The sequence below is a fragment of the Thunnus thynnus genome, chromosome 17 (assembly GCF_963924715.1).
Source record: "Thunnus thynnus chromosome 17, fThuThy2.1, whole genome shotgun sequence".
Taxonomy (NCBI): Eukaryota; Metazoa; Chordata; class Actinopteri; order Scombriformes; family Scombridae; genus Thunnus; species Thunnus thynnus.
In genome coordinates, this window is record NC_089533.1 from 13,495,919 (window position 1) to 13,511,128 (window position 15,210).

A 15,210-nucleotide genomic window follows, 5' to 3' on the forward strand; every position below is an offset into this window, starting at 1 on the left:
TCCAATGTTTGTGTGTCAGGGCCAGAGACGTCTGAAGGCCAACTCTCTGTCAGGGCATGACATGTGACATGTCTGTCACGCCTGTGTATCATTTGAGTATGGAGCTGGTTAAAGAGTGGCAGGATTGACCTGAGCAGCAAGCTACAATCATCAGATGCACTCTACGGTCAGGGCAATAGCAAAAAGAATCCTCAGGGGCCATGGACAGGAATCAAACAAACCACTTTAGGAATTCAGCCAGGCTGATTTAAATCCTGGCTCACTTTGGAAATCAGGGAGTAAATGAGGGATATTCAACTGGCTGTATAAGCACATTCCTCATATGAGCATAATCCTAATTTATCTGCATGCTTGTCTTATTTTAATACTCCACCGTGTTGTGGTCCAAACAACATTTCAATAAACCGTGAAAAAGAGATAACTTGCATCCATAAATAGAGATTGAATGGCTAAACAATAAACAGACACAGTTTTCTGAGGAAGTGAGCACTCGGTAGGAAATACTTCACATTCCACTTGGGGTGAAATGTTTGAAAGGGGAATTTGCACAAAGACAGCAAAAACTGGATGGAGGAGTTAAACGTTTAATCAAAAAGCAGAGGAGTTGCAGTTGTAGCTGAAGGCAGTGGAAGTGAGCCAAGAGTCTGGACCTTGTAGGTCAAAAAATAAAAACCATCTTGCCCGATGAGCCACTAAATCTCAGACTTGGTCATTTTAATGTTTAAATCTCTTAAATGTTTTATTATGATTAGTCCTGCTGTGATAAAAAAGTATCTCTGGATCCAAGTAGTATAATTTTTATTAAACATACACGCTTTTACAGCAGGACAGGCAGTTGAGTAAAATACTTGTTTCCAGTGAAAATCAGTAAGTTGATTTCTTTTGAACTGTGTCATTTTTTGACAACTTTGTCAAAATACTGACTCACTTGGCATACAAAACATCAGCAAAACTAAAAATAAATAACCTTGAAAGGACATTTTTGGCAGCCACATGAGGTACATGCTTTTTTTTTGTTCCTATCTACTGTTTGTGTGGATTAAACATTTGCACATACAAGCATTACCGGAGCCCCCATATATACTATCTTAATATTACCTGAATGTCCTCCAGCAGCTCCTGCTTGCGCCGGCGGATATTCTCCAGCTCCTGCTGCTCCTCTGGGGTGAGGTCGTCCGGCACTAGTGAGAGATGAGAGAGAAGATGAAGTGTTAGGACAGTAGCGCCCAAAATATAATGCACCTTTATCCTTTTCTTTGAATATCTGTCTATCCCTTAAGGTATGTCCCTTAGGGTATCCTCAGGGGAGTGGAGGGGACAGAGGAGAGGAGAGGAGAGGAGAGGAGAGACTTCTTTCTTAGTTGTGGCATCAGTGATGGATCAGCGAGCGAGCCTTTCCCATAACTACAAACTCTCTCAGCGTGCGAAACATTGACACCGACAGCAAACAAAGTCTGCTGCGGCCAGGTGCACTTTGAGGAGGATTTAACTTTTGTGCGACTACATGAAACAGCTCGAGTCAGCCAAGCAGCGCTGAGCATCAGTGCCAGAGTAGCACAAATGTGACAAGTCTCGAAGCGCTGCCAGTCCTCTTGTCACTCACACCATAAGCCGTTATAATTAGCTTTGTCTGTGCCAAGGACTGAGGTGCGAGCAATGTGTCCTGATTGATGGACAATGCATTTGTGTGTCTGTGGGTGTGCGGAGGGACCCCACTGGTATCAGCACTCTAATCATAACAGCGGTCCAAGCACAATCTCTGTTTTGTTTACTTTAGCACTGCATTGGAGGCGTTTTTCATTTACTGTTTCTCTGTTTTATTCCATTTGAAAACCAGGTGATTCTTGTCACTTACTTGAAGAACAAGACCATAAATGACAAATAACCCCCTTTTGGAAGGATATAGTTAATATGCAACTTTGTCTGCTTCTAAAAAGCTTTGTGACTGGAGGGAATAGATTTCACTCCTCTGATGTTTGCAAAAACTTACCACTTGCTGTAGCAATTTTCTCTTTTAATTACTGCAGACACTTAGAGACACTGCAGTGCTTTGTAATAATCCAGGATGATGTCTAATAATAAATATTCTTAGATATCTGGATTTGCATCAAGCACCATTAGTTACAGTATAATGGGTATACAGTTAGAAATTAGACACATGGTAGTAGTGCAATTTATATTTTGAGTATTTTACAGCATTGTCTAGTTACCAGTATTTCCAGTCCATATGAGTGCCTTGTGTTTCCGACTAGATACATTTTTTGCACAAACATTTGCACAATAGTCATAAGCTGAAAGTCCTGTGATATGAAATGAAAGTCGGTGTCCTCCAAGGTGCAAGACACCGACCACTAGACTGCTCTACTGCACGATATGTCATGCAAAGTGTTATTTGGCAGACGTTTACACAGAAAGATTCTTGCAGTATCACAAGACTAGATATATTTAGCATGTGTAGCCCCAGTGGCAATCACACCCCCTGAACCCAGTGTCATATTTAAGTAAGTGAGCTGCAAAAGTCACAATGTCTGTTACATTGGAAAATCATCTCTGTCAATCAGTGACTCTTTCTCTGATTCCCCCCGTGGCCGAAAACACAAGCTTCCTCCTGTGACCTCCCCTCCTTCCCTCATTACCTCAGCAGCAGGGTTCAAAGGTTAAAGGGGTCGAGGCTAGGGCTGGACTTGGTGGATCTCTGCAAACGGTTAACAAGGTAATGGTTATAAAGTGACGGAAGCTGAGGACAGAGGAATCTTCAACACAAGGTATTATATTACTCATTCCAAGACTATCTATGATACTAACAATGACCCTTAAAAATCTCCTTTTTCCCTTTGACTTTTTCCTCTCATCTCCAAATTGAAAACTGCCCCACGTTCCTTGCACAATATTGGTCTCATATAATCCTAATAAACGCTAAAGTTTTAAGTATGAGTGGCTAACCTCCGAGCAGTAAAGGCTTGGTGGAATGAAGGTTACAAAAGCAAAACAAAATCTGGCACAGCAATCAATAAAGCAAGGACACGACCAGCCATCCAGAGATTAGGAGCTTCACTGTGTTTAGAGACGCACACACATATACACACAGCTAATTTTCCTGCAAAGAACATTTAATTCAAATGTAAAACTCTAAATAAATTGGCATTTTACCTCTCCAGCATTTAAAAGATATCCTAAAGAAAAAAAATGTATGCTACAGCACGTAAAGCACTTATTTTAATAACATAAGGCATGCTAACCTAAACATCTTGAGGCACATACCCATGACATTCACTGGAATGTCTGCTAATATTCAACACAGGGATAATAGACAATAGATGGGGGTCTAAAACAAGAGCCTTATAGCGAGCCGTTAAGGAGATTGAAAGCTCCGCAACAAAGCCACATTGTCCTCCCGTCTTGTTTCAGACAGCTGGGGGAGAACAGCGGTCCACTCGAGATTGACCTTTCACACTCATACCTTACAGCCTACAGTATCACTGCAAAACCAGCCGCATCCATCCCAAATGTTCTGGGTATCCATGGAAACCGTGGTTAGCTTGGCACAACTATTTTCACTTACGAGGGGGAGCTGACAGGATGGTGCAGAGAAAAGACAGGCACCAAAATAAACAGTTGCACAACCGATTGAGAGCAGCTTATATCGGGGGAGATGTTAATGTTTTAGATACAGGCCGGGATGCGCGATAAAGCGCGCGATGCATGCACATGTGCAAAGAAAAAAGTGCTGATAGGTCTGAGATTTCATGGGCCTTCTTCCATTTAATGAAGTTGTCTCCCGATCGACTGGGTGAATTAATGTCACGCTGAGCAAACCCAGAGCAGGGCTGTGTGTTCAACAGCACAAACAAGAGCAACAGGGAGGATGAGCTTAAAGGGGGCAGTCCATTCCTCTTTCTGGAAACATGATGTCAGGCTGGGCGGCTGGCGGATGCTGAAGGGAGCCATTGCACAAAGCGCAGGACAGCGGGACCCAGCACAGCAAAACCGCAGCATTCCTGGCTTAGAAGAGGATCTCGAAGTGAAGGACTGATAGGGGAGGAGAACTGGAGAGAGGACTATAATTTGATGCCAAGGAGGAGATAGAAAGTCACTGAAAGGAACATAATCATTTGAGGATGGAAATCATCTGTCCACTCGCCTCTGTCAAGAGCACAAAGAAGGAGCTTGAAGAAAATCAGTATCTTCCAAAAGGCCCTGCAATTAACACGTCATCTCATGTCAGCCACATGGTGAGAGTTATTCAGGGAACCAGCCTATCAGGTGCCTGCCTGGCTCCACCCAAAATAAAGAAGACCAGGGAAGAGAAAGGCCCCATAATGCTTGTGCCAGGGGTGGGTACCAAGTAGGTGTCATTTCCCAGAAGACAGCAGATGAGGGGGAACCCATCCACTTAACTAAATGCTGAGAGCTGCTTGTTTGCCTTCTGTCTGGGCGCGCTGTTTGGCTGTCATTCAGCAAACCTCTGCACTGGCACAGCCAATGAAAAGAGGCTGTCATCAGAAAAAAAAAAGAAGAAGCGAGAATGAGGGGGAGAAAGTGAGGAGACAGAAAGGGCAAATGAGGTGAATAAAGAGTGATGGAGAGTTTCTGTAGAACTGAAAGCATGTTAATTTATCAAGATAGCATCACTGATGCCCTGATAACACACCAGCTCTTACTGATATAGGTAATAAGATAAAAAAAAAGTTTGTAAACAGTAAGATGGGAAATGTTGTGGTCTTCCCTTCAATGTTGCTCATCTGCCGGGTCTATATCTGTTCTAGGAGCCTTTCATATGGTAGAGGGCCCCTACAGCGACCTGACAGGGCCCGTGTGCGGTGAAAAACACAGCCGCCCACGTTCTCACTCTTTCAGACACTCATGCTGCCTGGAAAACAGGTCATTCAGGGGAATCACATACACATGCGCACGGAGGCGTGCATACAGTCACATGCACACACGCGTAACGCCCGCACACGGATGCCTGGGGCCACCACAGTGCGTGTCCCGCTGTGCCCGGCGCTGTCAGTGCTCAGCGACTTGCTTTTTGTTTCAGCTTTCAACACTAAAACCATCTGACTGGAACTGTCCAGACTGTGACATTCAGACTGAATCCATTATATATCGCTGAAAAAAATGTGAATCTTAAATCACTTAGTCTATTCAGTTTTAATTAGATTTTTTTAAAAAGTACTACTATAACGAAACGAGGCCAGTCACTTAAAGTATTAAAAATATGACATATCATTTGTGAAAGTGTCATTAGCATTTTCTCATAGTAGCAGTGATAATACATTAAGTCTTTGATAGATTGAATAACTTGCTGAGATCAAGGTGGTGCAAAGTGATTTGAAAATGTGTGAGTGGAGATAAGATAATGACAATATTCCTGTGTTAAAGTACTGATACAAGTGCTTTATTGTCAAATCTAGGGCATTATAATCTGAGTTTAGTCCTGCCCTTCCCTGGCCCTCATTACTCCTGAGTGCTGTTTAACCCAAATTTAGGGCTCGAAACACTCAATACATTCCCTTTGTGTGTAATCGCGGTGCCCACTCCTGAATTGGTGCATCCCGATCCCCTTCGGCAGATCCCTTCGGAGTTTTGTGCAACTCTTTGGCGTTAAAGTTTTAATGCTTCACTTGAACCCTAAAATCCTTTTTTAAAAATGAAGATTTTTAACCATGTGTCTCCTTATGTTTTTGCTTTTGTGCCACAGTGACCGGCTTTAGAAAGCGTCTGCAGGGTTCCTAGATGGGCGAAGCAGTTTTAGCGAGGGCTGGGTCAGCGGAGAGCGCCGGGGAGGTGACATCAAGGGAGATACCAATTATAGCTCCCTCTCCCACAGCAGCAGAGGCCACTAATACACATCCTGATTGCTATCCTGGCAGAAGAGGCAGACGTCTCATTTCAACCCAGATCACTGAAGAACTCTCCTTGGAAAATGAGGAAATTAGAATTCTGAGTGCTTGTAGGATCTCTCACCCCCCCCCGCCCCCTCTCCCTGCAGATGTGACCCATTTTAGGGAGCTCCTCTCAGCTCATGAGGGAAAAAAAAAAAAACTATCAACTACATAAGCTCCTCACCTAGGCTGCCCCTAGTGACACAGCTACTAGACAGGGTCACAACGTACACACATAGATATAATTAGATGGACATATCTAAAAGCTCTGTGGAAGTTTTACACTAAAATGTCGAGCTTCACGGCAGCAGATGGAGGCATCAATGAATATATTCACACCACGACGCTGCCTATGATCTGCTGACTGAGGGAATATGCAAAGTGATACACATCCATTTCTGTAGCCACGTGTTTAGTGTGCGAGTGTGTGTGCGTGATTACATTTTGATGAAGTGCACACACTGATCGAGGCGAATGAATGACACTGGTGCTGTAGCAGCAATCGCTCTCTGCATGAGGTCCTTCATCTGTTGTGTCTACATCTCTTTTCCTCCATATCTTTATTGAAGAAACAGCATCCATCCGGCTCTTACACACTGTCCATTATATTTGATTACCCACTCCTCTTCTTCCTCTATAATTTCTCCTCTCATCTTCCACTATCTCTTCTTTGTACATCCCTGTCTCTTTGTCTTATCTCCAACATGCGACCAAGATTATCGGTTTTCTCCAGGCCTCCCCCTGTTCCTTGAGGCTGCTGTTGTACACCTTTGTCCTCATGGTTACAGTGACAGCTCCCTTTAAACCCCCCAAGGTCCCTGTAGGGTCAATCAATCAACCCCTAGCCTAAACCAATAAGAGCGCCAGCTGTAACAAGAAGCAGTCTACTTCATGATGAGGTTTAATGCATTCAGCACAAAACACACACACACACACACGATCGATTATATGAGCTGGGATGGGCAAAAACACACACAGACACACACACACACACACACACACACACAAAAATACACTAAGATCTATTAAATGGCTCTAAGCTTTCTGATCTTGAAGGTGATTTAAAAAGCTGATCTCTGATCTGAGACTGAATCTCATTACTAGCGTAAATCCCAAGGGGACTCTTGCTCATACATATTTGAAACCACACACACCTTCAGCTTCTGAACCGGACAGCCTGTAACAAAGTAGAGCAGGGGCTGTGAAGGAATGCCAGTCGGTAATGTGGGCACCGGCCCAAATGGGCTTACCTTTAACCTCCCTGTGCTTAGCTGCCACACACATAAACAGAACACAAGCTAAGCCCCAAATGGACCACCAATTACAGATCAAAAAATCCACAAAGCGTCCAACCTGACCTGGTCTAAGGGTAGGAGGAGGTGAAGGGGGACCAAGAGAGGGGGCAGATAACAGGAGAAGGAGCCCTGTGTTTGGCCGGGGAGGCGTGGGACGGTGAATGGCAGGAGAACACAGAGACAGTGGGAAGAGCAGTGGGACGATCACAGCTCTCCCTTTGTGTCTGCAAACGGCCTCTCAGGACATTCCTCAACAGTGCCCGATCAGAGGGACTGATGGCTGGAGCATCCTTGGCTTTACTTCTCAGTCCAGACTCAACATTAATTTGTTAGTCATCCCAGCTTCCTGAAACCATCAAAATCATCCCTTTTGGGCCATTAAGTGGGATGATGAAGTCTTCTCCTGTCGTAGTCGTAAAGGTTTTGCCTCCCACTGAACTTCTGCACTTTTATTGCTCAGATATATGATCCCAGAGAGGCAAAAACACCTTCCCACCATCCCCCATATACACACAGACACACCTCACCCCCACTGACAGCACCACACAGCCCAATCATTGGCCTGCTGCACCAGCACTCAATCATCTCAAGTGTCTCTGGCCTCAACCACAACGCAACAAGCCATAAGCCAGATCAGGCTGGAGAATGACAGGACAGCTCAGACACGTGAGGAAAAGTCAAACCAGGAGTGCTTTATATGATTCCCATAGCTGTTATTGATCTGTGTAGCATGCATTAGCCCCAGCTTGACTGATTTCATCCTGGGCACTGTCAAAGTCTAGAGGGGGTGAACGTGGAGTCAGTGAAAACTGAAGTCCCACATGACAGCAAGTACCAAAGATGACAAGCTACACAAACAGACTTGTGGGAAATAACAAAAGATCTATTAACCAAACAAACACATAAGCAAATTTCTATAGAAGTGCAAACTAACCCGAGCGAGAATTCCTCCAAAGTGTCAGTTTTCTGTCTCCACTGAATCTCTCCTCATTTATATTTTTAAAAATCCAGCAGTCCCTTTTTTCTTCTGTCAGCTCCTTTGGCTTAACGCTGGTGAGCCGGATGTCCACATGTCAAGTGGCAGAGAGAAGGAGCCTGCTCCTCCAGTCAGGGAGAGAGATATCGCCAAGTTTTCTCAACTGTGTAGCACAGCTATCAGCTCCCAGGCTGCTCACAGCACACTGACACAGTCCATTTAGGAAAGAGCCCTACTCACTCACTACCTCCCTCCTCTCTCTCTCCCTCTCCCTCTCTCTCCTCCGTCCTTCTATCTCTTTCTCTCCTCTGCTGTCACTTGCATTAACATAGAGGCTCCACCCAGTGGTCATTCCTCTTCTCTGCCTCCTCTCTCTCTCTCACTCACTCACACACACACACACACGCACGCAATGGAAAAACTATATAGGCCCATCCACATGACTTTCTTACAATATTGTACAATATTGATAAACTATATTGAATTAAATGAATTGTCACTTTAAGCTAGTATTCTCGTGTATTTATTTAAATATTTTGGGAGAAATCTGAGTTAGTAACTAATTTGTATCAAAATTGATGAACATGAACACAGACACACTTCTCTTGGTACTCAAAAAGTATTGCAGTTGGGCAACCAGCCCTAATGACTGGATTCATGGATTACACGGATAAACAAATACTGATCGGCCGTAATGCCCATGCTTCAAAAACATTAAAACACATAAGCCCCAAAAAAAAAGAAAACATAAAAACTGGCTTCTGTTAAAATTTCAGAAGCCAAATTTCAAAAAGGTATTAAATCAAAAGTCATATGTAGCTAATTATATACAATCTTTGTCCAGTTACTAAAGAGCTACCATGCCAAAAAAAAAGACATACAAGGACATAAAAATAATATTGAACTTGTAGTATTTCTTCTTGTTCCGACACATCCGGTCGTCTTCCAGAGAGACAGAGAGGAAGCCATAAACTCTTCCCTGACCTGTTGTTATGAGTCAGCACTTCAAGCCAGGTCTTCTCTCTCCTGACCAGTCATGCGACCAGTCATACTATCATTATCACCTCCAAACTCCCCTTTAACAATGGAGTCTGTGCTGAAGACAATCATGTATATTCTTTTTTTTTTTTTTCTTTTTAAAAGGGGAGCACAACAGCATTACCCTAATGCAAATGATGCATGCCGAGACATTGTGCAAGATTCCCAGAATTCCTCCTCGTCGTGTCCCGGGATGTGTGTTTTTACAGCATGAGTGTACACTTGCCTCGGGTAGGTCTGCAGCGCAGAGCAGACATGAGCGCTTGTCTCATGTCTGAACAGAGTTGGATGAGTCAACCTGGAGCCCTCTGCTGTGCCGGCTGCACTCTGCAGTCCCACAGATGACAGAGCTTCCTCTGACTACTGTCAGTATGGGAGCCATGTGTTACTACAGCTGTGTGATTTATATCCTACATTAAAAGGATATAACATAACCTAACCTAACTTCAGATTAAAAAAAAAAAAATAGTAAAACCAAAGTATAAGATGAACATTTAATAATTATTCAGAGAGGAATCCTTTAGAAGAGACAGAAGCGCCAAACAGATCATGATACAATACAGATGTAAGGTGTTTTGCTTTGAAAAAGAGATGTCTGGACTGGAAAAACCTGCTCACTTGGTCATACTATTTCTATTAGTATTGTTATTATTCTCTCAAAATATGTAAAAACTACAGCAGATCAAGATCAGGCATGTTGTCTGAACATTACCAGAGGTTCTTCTGGGAAATGTAGAAAACCATTGAATGAACCTTGAGTAGATATGTCAGGATGGAGGAGTATGTAAATATGTATGTGGTGACCATATTCAGTGTATGTTCCCTGCTTTTTTTTAAAAGGAAGAAATGTCTATCCATGACTCATCACAGATTACAGCCTCAGTGTCTATAAAGAGGAATTTTCCCTCCCTTCTCAGGTTGTTTCGTTTGGAGAATCTTTAGAGGCACGGAGAGATAAAAGTAATCAGTGTTTCAAAAGAAAAAAAAAGGGGGAATATTCATTTCTTTCTTATTCCTTAGATCATCTTGTGATCTTTTAGATTAATCCTGAAACTCCTTGTGAGATCCCGACCCTGATGTTGGGCACCACTACACTACACGGCTGACGACATCAGCAACGTTTTTTAGCACCTTGTCCATCCAATAGAAATGACAATTTCAGGAAATAACGTTTTTACAGTGAAGCTTTTAAGTAGCTACCTCCGTGAGCTATTTAACCCTGTTGCATTAACGTGAGTCGTGTATAAGTCACGCTATAGAGTCAGAGGATTGAGATGACACAGAGGAGGGCTGCTCAAACAGGAATGACCCCTGCCACTCCCCCAAGAGCACATTAACATCCTCTATTAGTTCACAGTTAAAGGGTCCGCTAGCTGTGTTAAGGCTGCTGTGAAGGAATGCTGGGACCAGAGGATGTGACTGGGTGGGAACTAGAGCTGAAGAATGTATAGCAAGGCCTGCCACCACACACAGCTTCAGTGTAAAGCAAACATACGGACGACTCAACAGCATAAACATCCTGCAGCTGTACACACAAACACACACACACGCATACACGTACAATCCATCAGTATGGACACAAAAGATAAGCGTTCTTTTAATAATCTCCACTCTGTTTTATTGGCATTTATCAACGTTAATTGTTTTTAATAGGACAATGTGGAGGCTTCTCTGTGTTGATCCTCAGAAGCGGAAGTGCTATTTCTACCCACAATGCACGCCTTTGTCCTCTGATGCGGCTGGCCTTGATTCTTATCGGGGCTGACCAACTATCAACATCCTCTCTCGCCGCTCTCACCACTGAATCTCACACAAACACACACACATATCTACAAAAAACACATGAGGGGGTAGCTGGAGGATCCATAAATATATATATATTGTTTTGTTTTTCAGTTTCTATCAATCTGCAGCTTCAGTTCTCTTTTCTCCGTCTTTCTTTTTCTGTGACAGTGTAGATAATACAGCCCACACACAACTCGTGGGATGTCACTTCCTGTCACGCATATCGTCGAACTCTCGGCTTCCTGTTTGTGAGCCTTGCACATAGTTCATGGGAGGAGTAAAACCTGTGGCTAAACCCACCCATCCTGTGGGAAATGAAATAACAGACATTCTTCCTTCTTTCTAACTTTAATTCTTCAGCTCTGTCACAACATGATGGTGTTCAGGTGTGATTTGAAGCCAGGGGGAGGTCACCAAAGGACACCAACAAAGCAGCTATACAATTCGGCATGCAGGGTTGAACTGTTTACATCTTTCACAAAGTTTCTATGGTGCTGGATGTTTCTCATTGTCAAACGTATTCTTTGTGTTTCAGAAAGAGACAACACACAGTCACACGAACATGAACTGTTCTCTATCATTTGTAAAGTCAACAAGTAATCAGAAATGATTAGTATCAGCTTTTTCATGTCAGGAACTGCTTTCAGTTGTACCTAATTTTTTCTGCAGCCTAAACAACTACTTGACTGTAACCAAATTCTGACTTGCATTAGATCTGTATTTGATAGGCAAATCAGAACACTCCTGTTTTCGCTGGGGAGTTCCCGCCAGGCGCCATTTTGATTTTCTGGGGCCTATCAAGAGTTTTGTCCTGTATGAAGAAAGTAACTCAAGGCGTGTCTATACCTGCTGCAGACAAACCTGAAAGTCACTGATATCACTGCTGGGAGTGAAGAGAGAAAAATGAACTGCAGGCTAAACTGTGTAAAACAGACCCAAAAAAAGTAGGAAGAAGTCAAACTGAGAGATTTTGGTTTCCATTCTTGGAGAGAGAAAAGAAAAGCTCAGCTGTGTGTGCATGTTGCTGACAAGAACATGTTACCAAAATGAGGCCCAGTTGCAGAGTGGCTGAGAAACTCCTGCCAGACTCCAGTCTACAGTATCCTCTCATATACTTAAAAATTGAGGACCGGCTGACCTGGCAGTGGAAGGCAGAGGTTATGGCTACTCACAGGCCTGCGTGATGACAAGTTTATGAGAGAAAATATAGCCTAGCTCTCATGCAAATTATCTATAACAGTCGACTGTGTTAAAGGTAAATGTGGTGACATTTAGAGCACGTCAGGTAGCTAAATCCTATTATCCTGACAGGCAGCAACATGATCAACGACCAGCAAGTTTCATAAAAGCTGGGGAAATCTTACTTTTGCTTGATATGATGATGAGGAGGAGGAGGACAAGTCAGTGATTTGATTTAAAAACAAAAAAATCTACACTTCTTTCAAGCTGGATCTTAACATGGAAATGAATTCAGTTAGTTAATTTGATTTTGATTCTAATTTTTTAGTCTTTTGTCAAGTAAAAAAATGTTTTTGCTGATTACATGTTCACAAATGTGAAGGTCTGCTATTTTCTTTTAAAGATCATTTCTTTTATTCTAATGAAACTAAGGGAATATTACAACAAATCTGTTGGATCTGGTTACTTATAATGGACAAATATTGTAGTCTAAGTGGTTATTTGATTTAAATGTTTTTACTTGTCAACATACAATGTGATATCTGATGTTGATTGTCATGCAAGCTGAAGACGAATTCCTACTTTTGTGCAACAAAGTTGGACAATAAAATTGTTTTGATTTAGATTTGATTGAAAAAATTCGATAAAAAGAATTAACTGTGAAAATCATTATAAATGTAGTCCTACATTTAGCCCAATGTAACTGTGGCTGGCAACAGTAGCTGTTTTATATCATTATTTTTGTGCCTCTTTCAGTGACTGATGATACTGCTCTAAAAAATGTCAGCAATGTAGCAAACTGAGTGTTGCTGAGCTACCAAACCTGAGACCTGCAAACACACAACACCCTGCTGTATAGTAAATACACATTTATCAAATTGGATTATAGCAGTAACTATACAGAATGAACACTGGCCTGAGTGGAGGGGAGGGCTGCAACCAATGCAGAAAGAAGGCTAAAATATGATTATGGGGAGAAGATGACGATTATCAAACCACCGGGGCATTAGTGCCAGGCAGGGCACATTGTTCTGCAGCGCCCATTAGAGCTCTCAATGCTGCTCATTAGGGAACCATTAGTGACAACTACTTTAACTTCCCAGACCACCCACCGCTAAGTGGCAGAGACAAATGGACTTGAAGAGAATCGACTGCTCCTCTCTCTCTCATCTCTTTGCCTGTAAAAACAATGCAGTAGTGTGCCAGCCAGGCCACTGAGGACCCTCTCCATCAGCAGCAGCACATAACAGGATCAGTCAGTCAGACGTTCACTGTTCTCTAACACGATTAGCAGTGACGCAAGTCAAGGGTGCTAATTAATGCTGCCAGGCTAACCAAGCCAAACAGATGAAAAGCATCACACTCAACACTGAGCAACAAAGGCTTTCTGTTTGACTTCAAAGGCTGCACACTCATTTACGTTAATAGGTTTTGTTGTGATAATAAAATAATCTTATGTAATAGAATTACAGTCACACTTTAATACAGATTAAATCGATAATATACAATCATCACAGCTGCTGGGCTCCTATAGGAGTAATATAACCTTGAAAATCCCGTCAAAAGGGAGGAATAATAAAGAAAACTTATATGTAACATGAATGATAGTGTGCTGCTGCTATGTGGACACTGGAGGAGTTAACTGTCTGCTCCCACACCTGTTGCTGCTGATTGCTGAGCATTCACTGAAAAATGACACTGAGCATGTTCGCTCTTAGGCAAAAGCTGTTAAACTGTGTTAACACTTTTCCACTAAAGCTAGGCTATAGATGTGTTACTAAGGCATTTATACAAGCGGTTACCAAACAACACCCACAGTGATAGAATCTCAACCTGCAAATATGGTTGAGATGCATACTTACAGCAGAATGACAAGTTTTAAACGGTGGCAATGTGTTAACAATAAATGAAATAGTCTATGCAAAACACAAACTTTAAATGGCATTGCTAACCTATAAGGTCTTTTTTAAACACTCAATGGTATTATATCTTATTGTAGATTGAAAACAGAAATGATAAAATGTTAAATGTGTTTCTTAGTGAAGGCATGGGAAGTTTAATCTTTTAGGAAAAACACTGGGGTTGATAAAATATGCAGAAAGTTGACTCAGTGAATACAACAGTGGTGGTACAAATGGCAGAGTAAACAGTGTCAACAAGGCCAAACACAGAGAGAGGATCGAGCTCTCAGTGCACACGTTTGATTTCTGAGAGTTACCTTAAAAAATTCACCCATAAAAATAGCCTCACATAGTTTCAGACGGCCGAGTGAACTTCCCGTAACGATTTGTTCAACTAAACACAGTCCCGTGGAGCCATTTAAACAGTAACAATGTATTTCCTTGACAATTTCACTCACCAACACCGTCTTCTGATTTTAACACCATGCTGCCTGAGCCTCGCAGGTCCGACTCCACGAAAGTTTCAAAGAGGTTTCCGAGCGTCGAAAGTTTGACCGGATGATAATAATATCGATTAATTTGTTGTTCTTGTTTTAGTTTCTATCGCAAAGTTAACAAACACACCGGGGGGAATGGCTTTCCTCGGTAAATGGAGGCTGCGGCTCTGTCGACAGCTCAAGGGAGTGGTTTTAAGAGACGATTCACGTCACGATGTACTTTAACCAGCCAGTCTTTCCTGCGCGCGATCCTCTGTCAAGACCCGCGGTACAAAAACAACACGCTTCCGGTAAGCACTTTCATTATAAAACTCATATGACGGAACGCCATATGTTACCCCAGCTCAGTGGTTCTCAACCTTTTTGGCGTACATCAGGCCGCGGACCCGTATTTGATACGATGTAGGCTCAGAGATCCCCAACTGATAATAACTGTCTACATTGTAGATTGGCAGATTAACAGTGAAGAGTGTGAAGCCTATGAACAGAATAGTCATTTTTATACATTCGCTCATTGGACTAACTTCTAGTCAACGAAATAATAGTGAAATTAAAATGTTCCCCATTCTTCTGGGGACCCCTGGAAACCCTTCAAGGGCCCCAAATAATTCATTTGAAATAATTGAGTTGAATTACATAATGAGCCATCTTTTA

General features: G+C 42.5%; 1 protein-coding gene across 4 annotated transcripts in view; it reads right to left on the reverse strand.

The window, feature by feature from the left end:
* Nucleotides 1–15,210, reverse strand: part of LOC137168509 (cytohesin-1) — a 39,601-nt gene that overhangs the window by 10,511 nt on the left and 13,880 nt on the right. For 2 of the 4 annotated variants that reach the window (XM_067571136.1, XM_067571134.1), the window contains exon 2: nucleotides 1,099–1,181. In XM_067571136.1, the coding sequence (XP_067427237.1) occupies nucleotides 1,099–1,181 (83 nt within the window). Of the gene's footprint in view, nucleotides 1–1,098; nucleotides 1,182–8,114; nucleotides 8,244–14,517; nucleotides 14,771–15,210 lie in introns of those variants that run through there. The other 2 variants (XM_067571135.1, XM_067571137.1) reach the window with 2 other exon arrangements.